We start from the raw sequence: 18930 nt of genomic DNA, 5'->3' as shown, positions 1-18930 counted from the left end.
TACCCCTGAAGCTGCCCTAGTTGGGCAAAATGTGGACCATGTCAGGTGTATTTTAATAAAGTATATTTTTTCAGACTCTGGTGTGCTCTGGTTCTTTTCTCTTTGTGCGCACTGCAGACCTGAAGAGCCTCTCTGGTGTGTATGTTTCTCAACAATACATATAGTTTAATTTACATACTTGGAGGACTTCCGAAGAGTTAGGGAAATAAAAAGAATGGAACAATGTATGTCATTTTGATTATAAAAAATATTTACATTACTTTAATTAAAAAAAAAAACAATAAGGAAAGTCTATGAAAATCTCTGTGGGTAGTAATGAAAGAAAATCTACCAGTGTTGCATCATTTTCATTACTGATGCAAACCCAATAGGTAAACATATTTGGGTTGATATGTATAAGGTGTTATACATTTACAAGTGGCCAGTAACCCCCAAATTATATAAAGGCTGCTTTAAATTGCATGCACACATTTGGGTGTGTATTCAAATTGTGTGTGTAATTTAATTAATGCGCCACTTAGCACTGATAATTGGACCCTAACAATCATCAGTGTTAAATGGCATTAATTTATGCACTCGGATCCATAAGTAAAAGGCTTTTTTTGTTTCCTCACTCCAGTGCCGTAGCAAAGGCAGCTGCCACCCAGGGCGGTTCGCCGCTGCGCACCCCCCTCCCCCGGTGCAGCACGGTGCACCCCTCCCCTCGGCACGCATCCCCCCGGAGTGCATTCTTACCAGTCACGCGCGTAGGAAAGGGAGCGGGCGGGAGGGCCAGTTCGCCCCGAGTGTACGTCGCTGGGAGCTGCGTCGGCTCTGCTGGTTCCCTGCTCTCTCTGCCCCGGAACAGGAAGTAACCCCTCCTGCCTCCCCTTCCTACGCCACTGCCTCACTCATATGTGAGGTTTGGAGTTTCTCCCTTTTTTGTTCTTTGTGTCTTATAAAATTACTCCACAGGTAAAAGTACATGCAATGACAAGAAAATGCATATCTTTATGCAACTTGGACATAGGAATATTTGGGACATGAGTCTGGATTAAGCATAGGGTGGTTCACGATATGCATTCCCACTCTGCAAAATATGCACCTTCATACACATTTTAAATGCTAACATTTATACCTGCTCACTAGCAAGCACAAATGTATGTGGCTTCATTTAGCCACAATGGGGTCCTTTTACAAAACTGTGCCAAAATTGGTTTTAGCACACCCTTGTGCAGGTCTTTCCCATGCGCTATGACCACTTTTTGCAGTGGCCAGAAAATGATCAATGTGGAGAAAAAGGAGATGAGACATACACGTTATCACACAAATTACTTGTCTCCTGTATATGAGTACTCAGTGAAATATTTCGATTATGTTTTTAATGATTTTTCATCTATGTTGTTATCTATTTATTTTAATTATGTTAATAAGGAGATTTATTATGTATGTTTTTATTTTGTAGCTTTTACCTCTGAAGCAGGCTGAGGGCGAAACGTGGCCACGTCGGGTAACTGTTTTAACCACTTCTCTTTTATGTCATTAGATCTGCTTTCTATTCTTTTCTATTTTTATATGTGTATCTGTGCACATATGCACATAACTTCTATCACTCCACCTATATGCTATTCTATTAACTTGTGCCTAAGTGCCATGGCATGGAGTTTGCATGTAGGAGTAAGGAGTAAGGTGGGACACACAGTTACACATGTAAATTATTGAATACTATAATTTAAATGTGTTTCTTGGCATTCTAGATGCAAGCATTTACAGTAACTCTATGTCTGGCGGAAGTGGTTGTGCTTAAAACACTTACCATTAGGCTGTTCATCTGATCTGATTTCTTCAGAATGGCCACAATACCTGCAGCTGACAGAGCCTTTTCCGGGAAGAGGGAGGGGGACAGCAATCACAGGGGGATTAAGGAGGGGTCATACCTTAATCTTTCCAGTGGCCAGCTGCTCAATCAGCGCACCTTTTTGTGATCTGGATATGACTGAAGCAGGTCTAGATAAAAATGTCTTTCTTTTCAGACATGAACGTTTCTTCTCGTTTCATTATTGCTGAAAGACATCCTACTTTTGAGCCCTCCCTAAAAACACTCACAACACATCTCCTTGCTATTTAAACAAATGGCAGTGTGAAATGTCCAAATTCTGACTTTCCAAAATCAGGATTTGGATGTTTTTTTGCATATGGATGTTATTTTTAGGCATTTTGAGGTGTCCATCTGTTCTGAAAATGAGCACCACAGACACCTATAGTTCTTTATAACATAGGCTAAAAATTCTACACCTCTAACTCTAGGTGCCCTGTTATAAAATTATTGTCTACCTGGGTTAAAACATGTTAATGCAGGGTTTTGAAACTGATGGTATTTAGTGAAACGAGAACACATGGCAAATGAATGTGCTGCACCAAATAGAAATGTATGCAAAGGAGTTCATTAATATTCAAAGAATTAATGTGACTCATGGTGAACATTGTGATTTGTGTTAAACCATGCTTGTCAATTACAGATTGGGATTCTGTTCTTGGGTGTTTCTATTGTAGAATTTGGTGTGCATTCTCCAGCTAATTAGGGTTCTTTCAAAGTTCATAAATCATTGTTCAGTGATATTTTTAGGTTACAGGTGTCATTGCTGGGTACCTTTTCAGTTGGAGTCAAACATATACATTTTGGGCAGCTGAAGAGTCAGTGGCAAGGAAAAGGTGTAAAAAAAAAGAGGATTCAAGGCAGCTGAATGGAGGGGTGAATGGGGGGTTTCAGTGTATATTGGATAAACACCAATTTTACTTTTTGTACTGGGGGAGGTTTATCAGTGTTTATCATTTAAAACCTACAACCATATTAAACTGAATCTCAAGAGAATCAGTAGGGTAAAGCTCTTGACACTGCTTTCAATCCCCTCCAGTGAATGCCAACACAGACCCTAAGACCTGAATCTGACTCTCCTTCCTGTGACTCTCAACCCCCTCTAACACACAGCCCCTTTGACTACAAAGACCTCACCCAAGAATGCTAAGTCCTAACCCTGGTGCTAATCCAACCCTCATCCAAAAATCCAATTTGTGCCCTCTTCTGACAGCATCCTGTGGAACACTGTTCCCCTTCTATGACAAACTTCCAGTTTTAAAACTGTAGCTATTATCCAAAATTGTGCTGCCTGACCCAAGGCTCCTCTTTGACCCTCACAAATCATAATCTGTAATGTTTTCTGGTAGGAAGTTGGATGATCTCAGTCACATAATAAAATCACCAAAAGAGACCCCAAGATTGACAGATTATGCATAGGCAAAATGTTTATTAATAAGTTGAATTCATTTAAAATGGCTTGGGAAATGCCAACAACATTTCCAATGTCATTTATATTGCCACTTAATCCACATTGCCTCAGGTACAAAACAGACTGTGAGCCCACTAGAGGCAGAGAATATCCCTGCATATAATACAAAGTGCTTTGGTTGTACCACAGAAAGGAGGTATATCAAGTCCATGACAATTTCCCTTTATCCTTTTTCTGAACAAAATGATAGGTAAAACCTTTTGCTTCTTTTTTTCCTCCATGTGGTCAACAGTGTATGCTAGTGCCAAATATGCACACCATCACTCAATAGCTCGCTCTGCTTATGAAAAAAAGTGAACCTATTGCAAAATAGCATTCATATTGAGTGATTGTGGCACCACAAGTCAGTCAGGCTCAGTCAAACATCCTGATACATGTTGGGATAAAGCCTTCCATACAGACTCTGGCTAGTTTTCTCTTCATGCATAGGCCTGCTGCTTTTTAGGCCTCAGACTTGCATGCAGTCAGGAAGGACACTGCCAGACATTGCCAAAGTTGCAGTTAGACAAGGACAATAACAACTGCATATTGTTTATGAAACCAGGACTTCATGGTCAGAATGACCCTGCCTCATCACACATGTGGCACAGTGTTAGGTTCTCCAGATCACAACACTGGGAATCAACAAACCTGTTGTTCCAGACTTTGAGGCTCCTTTTCATCCAAAGAATGCACATTGTTTACTGGAACAATGACCTCATGGTCGAGGTGCTCCTTCAGCATGACACAAATGGGACAGTACTGTGGCTTTCCAAGTCACAACGTCTGAGACAAAGTTGTTATGATAAACATTGGAGGTTGTGCATCGACAAGGCCAGAATGCTTGTCACTAACCCAGTTGCAGCCTGCAATTTCTGCATAAAAAGAGTTTCATAACTGAAGCAAATGGCTGTTCAGTTTACATCTGATCTGAAGTGTAGCACCTGCTCTGCCTGCCTGATCTTCCTGAGGAACACTCTGGCACCTGCAGGACGTCTGGTGTCATCCATATCCAGGATGTATAGTTGCCATATAATTGCTGTGTTATTGCTATGGGGGCTAGTATAACTGGCTGTATTTGAAGCCTACTTTAGGGATCTATGTGCGTTTGCTCTGAGCTATTTTCATGACAATCCCATTTTTGTCATTACTCTTGCCTTTTCATTTTGCTCTTGATGCTATGTAAATAAATAAGCAATTTATTTTTATAATACCTTTGGGTGCTGCGTCAGTAGCTGTTAGTATATCTGGGCATGAAGATTCGGATGTATAAGGAAATGTAGTTACACAATCTTATAGCAGAGTGGTGTGATTTCTTTGTTTCCTATGCTGCTGAGTCGGCAGAGCAGTTATTTCTTTGTAGACGCTGCTTTGTCGGGTAAGGCTTTACTTATGAGTGTTTGGCAAGGTATCATTACTGCACAACTGAATATTTAGACTCCTGAGGCAGGCTGTTCTGGCTGAAACACGAGTTGTGTCAGGTCTTTGTGAAGATTTTAATAAAATACCTTTTTGGATACCTTTGTATTAAGGATCGCTTTTTTGGTCTCCTCCACTGTTGTGTATTTACAGTACTGTATCCGTGGAGGATTGTTCTTCTGTATCAAGCGGTGCAAATTTTTCCATAATTCATACTAAGAGTCACATTCCCCAATTACACCCAAAATAGGTGTAATCTGTGTATGCCCCACATGATAGTGTATAACCATAACACAATAGTGCACACAATTAACAAAATTTCCACTAAAAAAATAAATGTTTTAAACCAAACCATAACAACCCCCCTCCCCCTAAAATGACATGAGCAACTACTCAAAATGCAAATTTTCTTGCCTGCACAACCATATCACTTATCAGCAGAGTTTAGTGGACTCCTTTGGGGTCCTTTTACCAAGGCACACTGAAAAATGGCCTGCGGAAGTGTAGATGCGTTTTTTTGGGGTGCAAGCAGAATTATTTTTTAGCACACCTGTAAAAAATGCCTTTTTAAAAGTTTTTGCTGAAAATGGACGTGCAGCAAAATGAAAATTGCCGCACGTCCATTTTGGGTCTGAGACCTTACTGCCAGTTATTGACCTATGCACGTCAAATGCCACTTGATGAGCACCAGAAAATAAAAAATATTTTTCAGATGTGCATAGCAGATGTGTGCCAAAAAAACTGCAAGGGTCACATGGTAGCTAGGTGGTAACTCGGAATTGGTGCACATTGGGCACACGTAGGCACTTACACGGCTTAGTAAAAGGGCCCCTTTGGTTCTTGTTTTTTTTTAAATCTATAGTTTCAATTGGATTTGTTGAATGACAGCTTGTAAATCATGAATCCATGAATTATTTTATCCATGAATTATTTTATTTAAGATACTGACGCTTCAGAAAGTGACATCAATATGAAGAGAAGGTTCAACCACTTGAGCATTCTTATAAGCAGTCGCCATTTTGATTTGGATTGTATGCAACGTGGAAGATGAGCTTTTTGCATATCCTCAGTGGCGTACCAAGGGGGGGGGGGCGGTCCGCCCCGGGTGCACGCCGCTGGGGGGTGCCACGCGCCTGTCGGCTCTTCGTTTTCATGCTCTCTTTGCCCTGGAACAGGTTACTTCCTCTTCCAGGGCAGAGGGAGCATGAAAACAAAGAGCCAGCAGGCGCGCAGCATCCCCCCCCCAGCGGCGTGCACCCGGGGGGGTTCTTTCGCTGGGGGATGAGGGGTTCTTTTGCCGGGGGGGGGGCATCGCGCTGTTCCTGGGGGGCGCTGCACCCTGGGGGCGGGGCGCATCGGCGATCCGCCCCGGGTGTCAGCCCCCCTAGGAACGCCACTGCATATCCTCTCCTGATGAAGCAACAAAACAGTGAGAATTCTATGACTGTCGAGAGAGACTGATTTAGAGAGATTGATTATGATTATGAGAGAGACTGAGTATAACTACAATTTGTGAGACCTTTTGGATCTCTTTGATACTATATGAATACAGGACGTGCTTCATGGAAAACATATCGTTTTTTCTATGGATTAAGCTAAATTCTTCTTTTCCTTTTGTAGTTTTGATATTGTTTTACATTGTCTCCCTTTCACATAGCCTTTCTGCTTGATAATCATTCTTCCGAAAATATACACAAGATGTTGAGTTAGTTCAAAAGTATTGCTTGTGCATTGTGACAATTGATTTGTTACTATACCATTCTCTGTTTTTTTTACTGCAGATTGGTTTTTTTTTTTTGTCTCTATTATAGAGTTGTTTTTACTCTGCAGGTTTTTCGGAGGTGGTTAGTGGCCTGTGATGAAAGCCATTATAGGTGTGTCCACTGAGTTGGTACCCTTGGCTTGTGAGGCCTTTATTTAGATATATATAAGAACAAGCAATACAAAGAATTATTTAGAGCATAATTCTCATGTTTCTTAGTTTATTGCTCTAAAGCAGATTTGTTAATTTTTTGATATCTTTAATATATGTCATGCCAATATTCTCCTTTTGTGAAAACAGCTTTAGAAAATATTTTAAGATAATTTATTAAGCCTCTATACTGAGCATAAAGTTGTAACAAAATTTTACAGTGATAGACATCTACACAATATTCAAAAGTAATTGTTTTTTTTTTATTTCAACTCTAGAAAGTATACAACAGGCACTCGGCAATTACGGCTGCAGGGAAAATACAGAGCAAATCAAAAGCAATTCAACAGATGAGAAAAACTACATCAGAAGAGTGCAACTGGTCAATGACCATTTCATGACCGATGTGTTCTGACAACAGAAAAAGGTAATCCTTCATGTCAAATCTTGCATTAGAAAAAAACTCAAAGAAATTGGAACATAAGCATACTAAACAAGCATGTAGAACTAGCATTAAACCAGAACAGGTAGGCAATGCTACATGAAACTTCCCTTTGCTAGCTAAGCTTGAAACCTATGAAGTCCTCAAATCTCAGTGCTACGACTGTTTGGAGAATGTGGTTACAGGGAAGGAAAACTGAGAACATGCTTTCAATAATCAGATTTCTCTGTGTGTTGAGAGCTTACCTCTGAAATAATTTGCATATACAATAACTCACAGAAAGCACTGATCCTGTTTTGCTAAGTAGGATGCTGATTACTAATTTTCCCATTATTGGTTTTCTTTTACAGCATTGTTGTATTTGGTGTTGTGAAAGTGAATTGTTAATGTTTGACTTTTGCTGAATGTTTTTGACATAGTTTCTATAAAATATGATAATATTCAAGAGCAATACAGCAACGTAGATTAAACTTTTTTTTCCCCTTTAACTTTGCAGCTTAGCAAAACAGGAATTACTGTGTATAGTATGTCATACATTAACCTGACCTGCACATACATTTATACATTTCACAGAAATGACGTTGTATCCCATTAACAGATACACAGCTCTGGTACATTTAACAGAAATAAGAGAACAACTTCATCATTTCTGTAATTCATTAATATCATATAATAAAGGCTTAAAAATTGTTAGCAGAAAGAACTGTAAAACGTCGCAAGCTAAGAAAGGACAACATTTTGAGGTGTCTTTGTCTTTGTCATGCAGCATAACACCAACTTTTTAGTCTTGATAGGATGCCATGAATTTAAGGCACTTGCTAAAATGCCAAATAGCCAGGTTATGGTTTCAAATTATGGGACAGATGAATAACAAGGTACAGGTGACATAAAATTAAATAATACTGACAAGTATGACGTTAATTCAAGTCTACTTGGACCTGGAAACACTATACATTACAAATAAGAAAATGAAGTAATAATGCCATGAATTCAAAATAAAATGTTACTTATGTATTACAAAATATCAACATGAAAATATCTATTTACATAAATAATTGCCTGTGGTCCTACTGGTAAGTAATATTTGTTTGAATAACGCAGCACTATTCTGTGCCGCCTGTCATCTGCACCACGTGAATCCAATGTTGTCATACTTTCAAATATGATAGCTGACCTTTCCTTACGCTAACTCACCGTCATCTTCTTATATTTATTAAAACAATGAGACCTAAAGCTCTGAAGAAACAAATGAAAAACACAGAAACATTCAGTGGATGAAAGTTTATATATGTGTGTGCATCACAGAGAATGGTGTCATTAACATAAATAAGTTAGTTTGAGGCAATTAATATGCATAAGAAAAATGATAATGAAATATGCAAGCAGGCATTTTATATAAGATATGAGTTATTGCAGGCTGAATGTATCGGATGTCACCATATGTCACAAGGACAAAGTAGGCATGAATAAACATACATGTTTAAAACAAAATTCTTTCACTACGTTTTCTTCCTACCAATTATTTGTTTTTGATTCACCAGTACAATAATGAGATGTTTCTTTTCTTTTAGTTACCTAGAGGGGTCTTTTACTAAAGCTTAGCTTGAGTTATCTGAAGCAGGACCCATTTTATTCCCAGGGCCGTGCCAACACGGTAAGTGCGGTAAGCGCTGCAGGGGGGTGCCTGCCTTTAAGGGCGCCGCACCGTTGAGTTGTATTTAAAACAAAAAAAACCTTACTCCTCCACTCCATCCCCAATTCCCCGGTGCTTTAAATTTACCTCGCTCCGCCTCCGACGTCTGTGCAGCGTCAGTGAAAGCGCTGCCTGTCTGACGTCTCTCCACCAGCCTTCCCTTCGCTCGTTTGTTCCCTCTGTGTCCCGCCCTCAAGGAAATGACGTCAGAAGAAGGTGGAACACAGAGGAAATGAACAAGCGAAGGGAAGGCTGGTGGAGAGATGTCAGACAGGCAGCTCTTTCACTGACGCTGCGCAGACGTCGGAGCCGGAGGCGGAGAGAGGTAAATTTAAAGCACCGGGGAATCGGGGATAGAGCGGAGGAGGCTCAGGCTGAATGAGAAGTATGCTCAGAGCCTCCTCTGCAGGCCAAACCCAGCCATTTCCTCCATTGCGCCCCAGACGGCAGCTTGGGGGAGCAGCGCTCAGCTCTTTGGCCCCACCCAGCTCTTCCACGCGCCTTGGAGCCAGGCGGGGGCAGGGGCGCGTGCCAACTGATGGTCTGCAGGGGGGGGGGGGGCGCCAGAGACCCTAGGCACAGCCCATATGGGCCCTGCTGCAGATAACTCGAGCTAAGCTTTAGTAAAAGACCCCCCCTAGTTTCTTTTTATTTTTTGCATAATAAGAAAGTCACTTAACAGCTCTAATAAGCCTTATTGTTTCACTTAATTAAATAATTCAAGACATAAAGGACAATTATAAAGATTGGATGCAAACAGAAGAATGTGTTTTCTTTAATATGAGTAGGTCACTTTGTATTGATATCTAGGTGTCTGTCATTAGAGAGTATAATAACACCTTTCTCAGATGAATGATTAAAATGAACTTTTTCAGATGAGTGATTAAAATGAAGTAGATGTTATCTCTCATATAGACTAATAGTTTCTAGGTAAATGTACTCATTATCCTGGCATGACTGCTTCAAAGGTATGCATGTCCTAATACATTGCTATGTGTGATAAAATAAAAACATAGTAAGACATAGGAGAAATGTGCATATAATGCCAATAATTCTTCCCCTCCCCCTTCTTCAATGAGGTTATATCCAGTGATGCTACAGACTGCAATTTCCAAGGCTTATTAGAAAACAGTGACTTAAAGGTTCAACCTAATTGTATGAATACTGGGGGGTGTCCAAGGTTGATCATTTAACATTTCTGATTATATGACATCATTCTATTTCTTATTTTCATTTTCATCTGGTGTCAGGTTTTATAAAAATGCATGGAATAATAGGGGTAATACTTTCTAATTTCTTATACCCACAGGCACAATAAAAGCAGTAACCCCTCCCACACATACACCCCCCAAAAAATCAAGTTACCTATAACATTTTTACTGCACTAAGATACTCTGAAAGATCATATTTCTTCACATTTTGCAATGCAACACAACGTGTCAGATTCAATTACAAACATTGTCACATCTCAAGACATTTTATAGCCAATTGTAATTTGACACAGATGCAGATTGTTTGTATCAATGCTACTTACTGTATATGATTAAAGACAAAATTTTCATTCACAGCAATCTAATTACTAGAGGGCCAGTAAATCTCCAAATATTAGACAGATAAGACAGTATGCTGTTTCTCTGAGCTTTTTTTTTTAATTACAGTGCAATATTTCAGAAATGAATCACTAGACTAACTCAATATGACCTTAAAAATTGTTATGGTCACATAAAGAAAAGGTAAAAAATATTGAACTGGAGAGTTTTAAAAAAGTTATTATGTATCTTTTCTCCGGCTGTATAACGCACACATTCAAATTTTCAGACAGGTTGTAATGCTTCATAGGTATTTTGATTGTTCATGAGACATTCTAATAATAACTACCTCAGAATACTATAAAGCTCTGACACCCCCTATAGGTTTGGATATACTGTTGTGTTTCTTTACAATAAAAAAATCCAGTAACAATATTATACCATATACTAAAGAACACAATTGTAGAGGATGGAAGAATAAAGTCAAATAAATTCCTAGTTGAAGACCCTCAATAATAGGGATTTCTTTTTCTTAGATGTAGGTTTTAGAAATGATTGGTGACTGATGGATGACATTTAAGAAATGAGAGATATACATAGCACCTATATAGTATCATACAGATCTTTTCAGTTGTACTCTAATGCTCTTAATAGGTAAACATTATTGTAGACCTCCATTTTAAATTATTCATTAAATATCTAAAAACAAAATATCAAAATGGCTGCCATCACCTCACTCCAGGATTCTTGTCTTCATTTACACTGGTAAAATGAATAACTTTTTATATTTTGTTATGGTGTATGTAAGCCAGTTTTCGGTTTTAATTGAGAATGAAGCCATCCTGTCTTAACTAATTTTATGATCATCTATAGTTGTTGTGCTTTTATTACTATTTCAGTTTTAAACTGACAAAAATAAAAAGTTAACATTCAGGATCGTCATGAACACAACTTGAAAAAATATTTCCAAAACAGGTTTGACATGAACTTCTTGACTAATAGTTTTGTGGTCCTCTGTATATACACTGGCCTGCAGTACATAACCCTGCATACTTGTTTTGAAGTGCAGAAGCACTTCAAGTACCATACCATAGATAACTGTAGCACTTAAAATAAATTACTGAGTCTATGGATAACACTAGCTTCAATGTATTAATTCTTAGACTTGCTTTAAGTGTTCCATACACTATTTACCTTTCAAGTTATTAAAAGAGTTAGTTTTAGCAAGATCACTGCAGTGATAACAAGCTTATTTCTTAGCCGGTGAAAAGGCTTTGCTTCAGGACCACCATGTCAACTGCTATTTTAAGGTCAAACATAAAACATGTAAGGAACACTGTTGTCATCTAAGCAATAAGTCCTAATGCCACTGTAGTTACTATAGCAGCATCTATCAAGGCATCATGGTGACCCCGAGCACTTATCCTCCCCAGTTCCTTCAGTTTTGTTGGCAGCCATGTCTCAGAAAAGCTGTCTTCAGCAAGGCAGAAGCAGGTTAAAAAAGCATTAAAAGTCTATATCCCATCCTGAGTTATCATCAGGTGGTGGCTCATCGTTATCTTCAGGAAAACTGTCAAAATTGCTTGTGTCTGTTGGAGATGCAACCTGCCAAACACAAAAAAGATATTCTATTTCTATTGCTTGCATCAAAACATTAATCTTTTGACTCTTCTAAATTTCTAAGGCAGAACACCCCTGGGCTTATCTGGGGAGAGGGGCATCTTCACCTTGCCCAGTCAGCCCAGTTTGGGTTGTTTTGATGGCCCCTTCCTTCACCCCCTTTTTTCTCTTTTGTCCTGTTGTGTATGGGGGTGGGGGACTGGGAGGAGGAGGAGGAGGAGGAATGGGATTAGCCCCGTGACAGAGAGCTAAGAAGTGGGAGAAGAGAGGAGCTGGTTGGCACATGTCACACAGGCACACATTGATTTGAGCTCTGGGTTTGAGTAAGATCAAAGAGGCACAGAGCAGAATATGTTTGCTAGGGTGCCTGGGCCAAGGAGAATGTGTCGACCCTTCCTTTTTTGAGTATGGATTGGGGGGAGGGGGTAGATGTAATTTTCTAATGTATTTAGGGTTGGTAGAGGAGAGGAAAATAGTGTTGCAGAAGGGGCAGTGGGAGAGTTTGAGTAGTCATTTTCTTTAATATGACTTGATGGGGAATGATAAGCGTGTTAAGCAGGTCTTTATTTTTCATGGGGTACTCAGGGGTACTAAGTGTCAGCACGTTTTTCATTGCCTGCTAATATTGACTCATGCTTCCCAATATAAATGAAATAGTCCAGGCTCTGAATATCAATGCTGCCTTTTCATAGATTCTGTGACTGGTTGCAGGGGATCTGGCTATTATGGGGTGGGTTTCTCAGTGATCACCCCCATTCCTAAAGGATGGTCTGGTATTTGAGTACTGACACCTTTTATGCTATAAAAACAAAAATGCAACTGGTGTTAAGAATCTGGTTCAGTTGAGGGTGGGGTAGTCACAGGTTCCTTCTCATCATGGGATTCCAGGGGTAAGTGGGCAGTGTTTGGTATTACCACAAACCATGCTGGATTTGAGTCTATCCTTTGGGACCTTTGTGGTTCCTCTTCTGTGATTAGATCATGACTGTCTAAATTAATTCCTTTGAGGAATGTGGATAGCAGTTGGGATGATGAGAATTGCCAAGGGAATGTTTGTAGATAATTGGGGGATGACAGTTCTAAGTTTATTGTTGAAGTTTGTTCATAATTAACAAAGTTGTGGCCTATTTGTTGCCACAAAAGTTTGGCATGTTTGTGTTTTTTGGTTATGGAATGGAAGTGTGTGTGAGTGCTAATATTAAGAATGTGATTTGTGGCTAAGTTTTGCCTTGGCACACACATCACAATCTCACTTCTTGTCTGCTGACCATTGGAATGTTATAGCCAAATATACTCTGAATCGTGTGGCCTTGTAGCTGTATGAACAAAAACAAAAGAGAGGCCAAAATCCAACAGATGAAGAGTTGGAAACCAGAAATACATAGCAGTATGATGAAGAATGCTTTATTGATAAAGGGCTAGATTCTATATATGGTGCCTAAACATTTAACCGATTGCCTAAAATTCGGTGTGGTCTACAGACTTAACTTTTAAGTGGAAAGGTCACGTGTAAATTTAGGCATCACCATTTCTACCAACGAAAACATGGTGCAAATGCCCATGCTTAAATTTACACACAGAGCACCATTATTCTATAATTACACATGCAACTCAAAATCACGACCCCGATCCATCTCAAAACGCCCATGACCCTCCCATATCCGCACACCCTTTTTAGGGCAGAAAGTAAATTTTAGGCGCAGATCCTGCATCTAAATTTATGCACATTAGTCCCAATTAAAACTAATGAGTGCCAATAATTGCTTGTTAAAAAGCCAATTATTGACACTAATTGACTCACTATTCTATTAAATTATGCATGTAAATCAGAGCTGTACCTAAACCTCAAAAAAGATATAGTGGAATTAGAAAAGGTTCCAAGAAGAGTGATTAAAATGATAAAGGAGATGGAACTCCTCCTGTATGAGGAAAGGCTAAAGAAGTTAGGGCTCTTCAGCTTGGAAAAGAGACAGCTGAGGGGGGATATGATTGAGGTCTATAAAATTCTGAGTGGTATAAAACAGGTAGAAGTAAATCGATTTCTCACTCTTTCATAAAGTATAGAGAGCAAGGGACATTCAAATGAAATTACATGGAAATACTTTTAAAACAAAAAGGAGGAAATATTTTTTCACTGAAAGAATTGCTAAGCTCTGGAACTCGCTGCTGGAGGGTATGGTAACAGTGGTTAGCATATCTGGGTTTAAAAAGGTTTGGACAAGTTCTTGGAGGAAAAGTCTATAGTCTGTTATTGAGATGGACTTGGGGGAAGCCACTGCTTGCCCTGGGATTGGTAGCATGGGTTTCTGCCAGGTACTTGTGACCTGGATTGGCCACTGTTGGAAGCAGAATACTGGGCTAGATGGACCATTATCCTGACCTAGTGTGGCTATTCTTATGTTCTTATGTTATGTTCTTAAAATTTGAACACACAATTTTTGGCAACCTTTATAGAATCAGGGCATGTATCCATCTGCATCAGAGGCATGTATTCATATCCTAAACATACACACCATTTACCTGCAATGAATATAATATGTAATGCAATATATTATATAAAAGATGTGAGCACATGCCTCTGATGCAGGTGTGTGCCAAAATGTGGCCGAATTTGGCAGTTTATCAATAAAGCGTTTTTCACTATACCGATACTTGATTCTGGCGTTCAACTCTTTGTTTTGGTTTGTAGTTATATAATCCATGCTCAGTTTCCACATACATCAATTCATAGTGCTCTTACTATCAGGATTTGGGTGACCCTGCTTATGAAATAAGATATGGCTATAGAAGCATAGACTTATCATACTCCTAAAAGAATAGAAATATTCAGTGGTGATCCTTACGGTATAAGATCATAACAAAGCAATAATACAAAAAAAGTATAATAGGCTTTTCCCCAAAGTAACATGAGTCAGAATTTTGTTCAGTTCTATATCTGCAACCATCAAAAATTAAAACAATTAAAATGGATGGCCTGTGTATTAAGTCAAAGGTGCACACATGTACAATTGAGTTTACTCATTCTAAAATTCTTGTTGCCTCAAAAACACAGAATATGTGCTAACAAATGCACATTCCTAGTCTAATTTCTATTTAGCTGAAGAATGCACTTACACTGGGAATTATAGGAGGTGTCAATGTGCCTTTTCGTAAACCTTCCCAATTAAAGCCTTCAAACCATCTACAAAAAAGATGGAAAAGGTTAATGCATATTTAAAAAAAAAAAAGCTTTAATAATTTATTGAAGCTATGGTGAGTATACATTTATTCTGTGTGTAGTAACATTTCCACATAATCAACCATCTTGCCAGTCACTGAACTGAATACTTGCCTATGTATGATAAATGATAACCAACTTCAGAAAGGAAAACATATATTCTATATAAAAATATATTCAGCTGAATCTTCTAGTGGTGCAGATTAACTCTGACTCCAGCTGTGCTCTAATAAACAGTAGCTTATAAAACACATTTCACTGATAAGAACCTATAGGAGGCCAGGTATTGTTATGTTGGCTTGCATTAATCAAAAGTCATTGCTCCAGTGGAAAAACTGCAACTTCTGGTTATCTTAGCCTATGATATTTATATTAATCATAACCACAAACTACTGTGCAAATATTAATATTGATGGAGGCTAACACTGCTAAATTACTACGGTAAATTGTTATTTGAATACATGTGCTTGGATTTGCTTGGGAATTTCCTACAGATATATTGTTATATTTGTTTTTGCTACAGATTTATTTTAGAAATGTATGGTTTGGTTTAATCTTAATAATGTTTCTAATTATCAAGGTGATATTGATTTAGAGTCAATACAGTCCTGGAGAGGGCAGGGGGGAAAGACAGAAGATATGGGGATGGAGTTGCAATTACAATCTCAGGGTCCCTTTTTCTAAAGGACATTAAGCCCTAATGTGTGTTTAGCGCATGAAAAACAGGATTCCACAAAGTACGTTAAAGCAATTAGCAGTATTTTGAATGTTAGCAAGTACTAACCACATGATTCTGTATAGATTGCTCAAATTTGGGCATCCAGATTTGGATGTGGATCCCAGATCTGCGTGTAAAGTAATTAGTCAGTTAGGTGCTAAAAATCAATTACTAGAGTTAACAAATACTTGATTGGCAGGAATTAGGAGTTATACACGGATTGCCCTATGCCCTATTCTATAGCATGTGTGCCTAAATGTCATGGTGTGCAACTCCAAAGGGGGTGTGGCCATGGGAGGGGCATAGGTAGGTCAGGGGTATTCCCAGAAATTAGGCACGATGTTATATAATGTCTGCATTTGCGCACCTAACTGCCATCAGTTGGGTACCATATAAATTCAAATCTAGTGTCCCAAACACTCATCAGTAACAAAATATATTAAGCGGATCTATGACGATTTGCATCACACCACTATCACAAATGGATTCAGTTCCCATATGGTGTGTGCGGCAGGATACTCTGATGATCCCCTTAGAAAAAAAGCTATATGTATGTGAATTAACACTGTAATGCAGCTTTGAATATGACAAACATTGTTTGTGGATAAGTCATGATTCAATAAGAGTATTCTACTGATGAGTGTTTGGGGCACTAGATTTGAATTTATATTGTACTGAGTCCCCACACAAGAAACTGACACTCTTGTAAATTAGACTTATCAGTTGGGTACCAGCATTTATAGTACCTGTCTTTGGCATGCGCACATGCTCATGCTCAAAATTAGGCATAGATGGCCAAATTCTATATCTGGCTTAGAGTTACGTGCGTTACACTGGGTGCACACCCAATTTAATGCACACAACTTAATTGAATAACAAGCCAATCAGTGCTGATAATTGGTGATAACCAATTATCGGCACTAATTGGCTCCAATTGGGATTTACGTGGATATTGCATTCTATAATGATCTGCATGTAAATCTTAAAATGCGTAACAATTTGGGGTCATGCCTAGGGCGTTCTGAGGGTGTTTCTAATTTTATGAACATACATATAGAATCATGCCTAACTTTAGGTACCAAATAGCAAAAAGAAGCACCAGGAGTCTTCAAACGAACAGCACAGAGATGATCCAAAGTACAGAACACCAGGCCTGCTCATAGCAGTTAGGCGCTAAGCAAAATCCTATGAAGGACGCTTAACCCTTATAGAATCATGCTAAGGAGCCCTTTTACCAAGTCATGTAAGTGCCTACGCATGCCCAACACATGCCAATTTGGAACTACTGCCCAGCTACCATGTGGCTCAGGCGGTAATTTCATTTTTTACGCATGCTGGAAAATTTGTGGCATGCAGCGCTGTCATTGTGCGCACACTGATGATTACTGCCCGGTTAACGCGTGAGACCCTACCATTAAGTCAATGGGTGGCTGTAAGGTCTCAGGCCCAAAATGAACTCATGCTAATTTTCATTTTGCCGCACGCCCATTTTCAGCCCCAAAAAGGGGCCTTTTTTAGAGGTGTGCTGAAAAATGAACCTGCGCACATCCAATACTTGCATCTACACCAGCGCAGGCCACTTTTCGATGCACCTTAGTAAAAGGACCCCTAAGAGCATTCAATTTTCAGCCCTGATTTTTAGGCACTATTTATAGAACTTGGCCCAGAATGAGCACTAAGCTACTATTCTATAAAGGATGCTCCATGCCCTTTACAGAATACTAGTTTAGAGCACATCACCCTGGTGCCTAACTTTGGGTGCATTTTATTGAATCTCTCCATAAGTGTCTGTTAGCTATTTTTTTAAAATACTTTTTAAAAGGGGCATGTGATGGATGGAGAATGGGCGTGGAAGCATTAACCAGTAGACATTAGCTTGCACTAACTGGATAAGGCTGAATTATCATGGGAGAACTTAGCACTGCTTAAATAGGAGGCAATACGTGCTCCCGCATTCATTTTCAAGTCCTGTGTGCTAATGGAGAAATTAACATGGGGATCTGCAAAATGAAAAAAAAAAAGTTCTAAATACTGTCACACTGAATATGTGCTTAGCATATGGGAAAATCCTGTATTAAGATGTGCTAAGCCCATATTCTAACACCCTTTAGTAAAAGGGCCCCTTAGTCACTTGGACCATGGAGACTGGATGAACCATACTGGTCATTTACTATGGGGCTTATATTGAGACCATGGGAGGGAGCCCAGCTAACTCCCATGGTCGACGGTGAACCCGGAAATTCAGTGCCGGCGGCTGTATCCGGCAAATGGCATTGAATTTCTGGGGGGTTTTGGCCGCTAAACACAGCTGGAATAAGCTGATATTCATTGCCTGACTGGCTAAGTTATAGCGGCCAAAGATAGACCTACTATTTATATGGACCTATCTGGCCGCTAAACCTAGCTAGTCAGCCAATCAATATTGGCACTAACCATGCTCACTGTTTCTGTTACCACTGCTCATTAGCTTGTTAAGCCAACTAAGTTACATGCGGTGTTATAGAATCTGCGCCAATTTCAGTGCCTAAATCTAAACGCACTATATAAAATCCAGGGGTAAGTGGTGATATTCAACCGAGATAGCTGGCTATCTCACTCTGAATATAAGCGCTTAGCCAGCTTAAGGCTATTTAAACAGCCAGGAGGTTTTCCTGGCCAGTTAAACAGTTGTAAATATATATCGGCCGCTATGTTACTATGAACCTACAGATACTAGGAAAACACTTACTTGTGCTTTTGGATATCTTTCACTCCATTTTTCAAGTTTCCTAATCTTTCTGATGGATTGTCCCTGCAGAAAAGGCCAACAAGGTTTGTCAACAAATCTAATTACAAGGATATTTTAAAGGGAAACAAAAGCCATTGTATTATATTTCTAGAGATTACCTGCATAGCTTTTTTATTAGATTAGCAGCATTTTTGGTAATCTTCTTTGGAAATTCAATCATGTCAATCCCTCTCAGTATGATATTATAGGTCTTCATGGGGTCTGGACCTGAGAAAGGTGGACTTTGAGAGAAACAAACATATATTTTTTATAAAAGCACTCAGAATCAATTATTCATTCATTTATTC

The 18930-nt window shown here is 39.1% G+C and overlaps 1 protein-coding gene across 2 annotated transcripts in view; it reads right to left on the bottom strand.

Moving 5' to 3' along the window:
- Positions 1–9366: 9366 nt before the first annotated feature.
- The window catches only part of PRKG1 (protein kinase cGMP-dependent 1), a 1533271-nt gene continuing 1523707 nt past the window's right edge, over positions 9367–18930 (bottom strand). For both annotated transcript variants that reach the window (XM_030203098.1, XM_030203097.1), the window contains exons 15-18: positions 18742–18864; positions 18584–18646; positions 15035–15101; positions 9367–11905 (exon numbers count right to left, since the gene is read on the bottom strand). In XM_030203098.1, coding sequence (XP_030058958.1) covers positions 11807–11905; positions 15035–15101; positions 18584–18646; positions 18742–18864 — 352 coding nt within the window. In that variant the 3' untranslated portion in view covers positions 9367–11806. The remainder of the gene's footprint in view (positions 11906–15034; positions 15102–18583; positions 18647–18741; positions 18865–18930) is intronic.

Source organism: Microcaecilia unicolor, chromosome 5, assembly GCF_901765095.1.
Source record: "Microcaecilia unicolor chromosome 5, aMicUni1.1, whole genome shotgun sequence".
Taxonomy (NCBI): Eukaryota; Metazoa; Chordata; class Amphibia; order Gymnophiona; family Siphonopidae; genus Microcaecilia; species Microcaecilia unicolor.
Note: the sequence above shows the minus strand (reverse complement) of the source record. Positions and strands in the feature narration are given on the sequence as shown.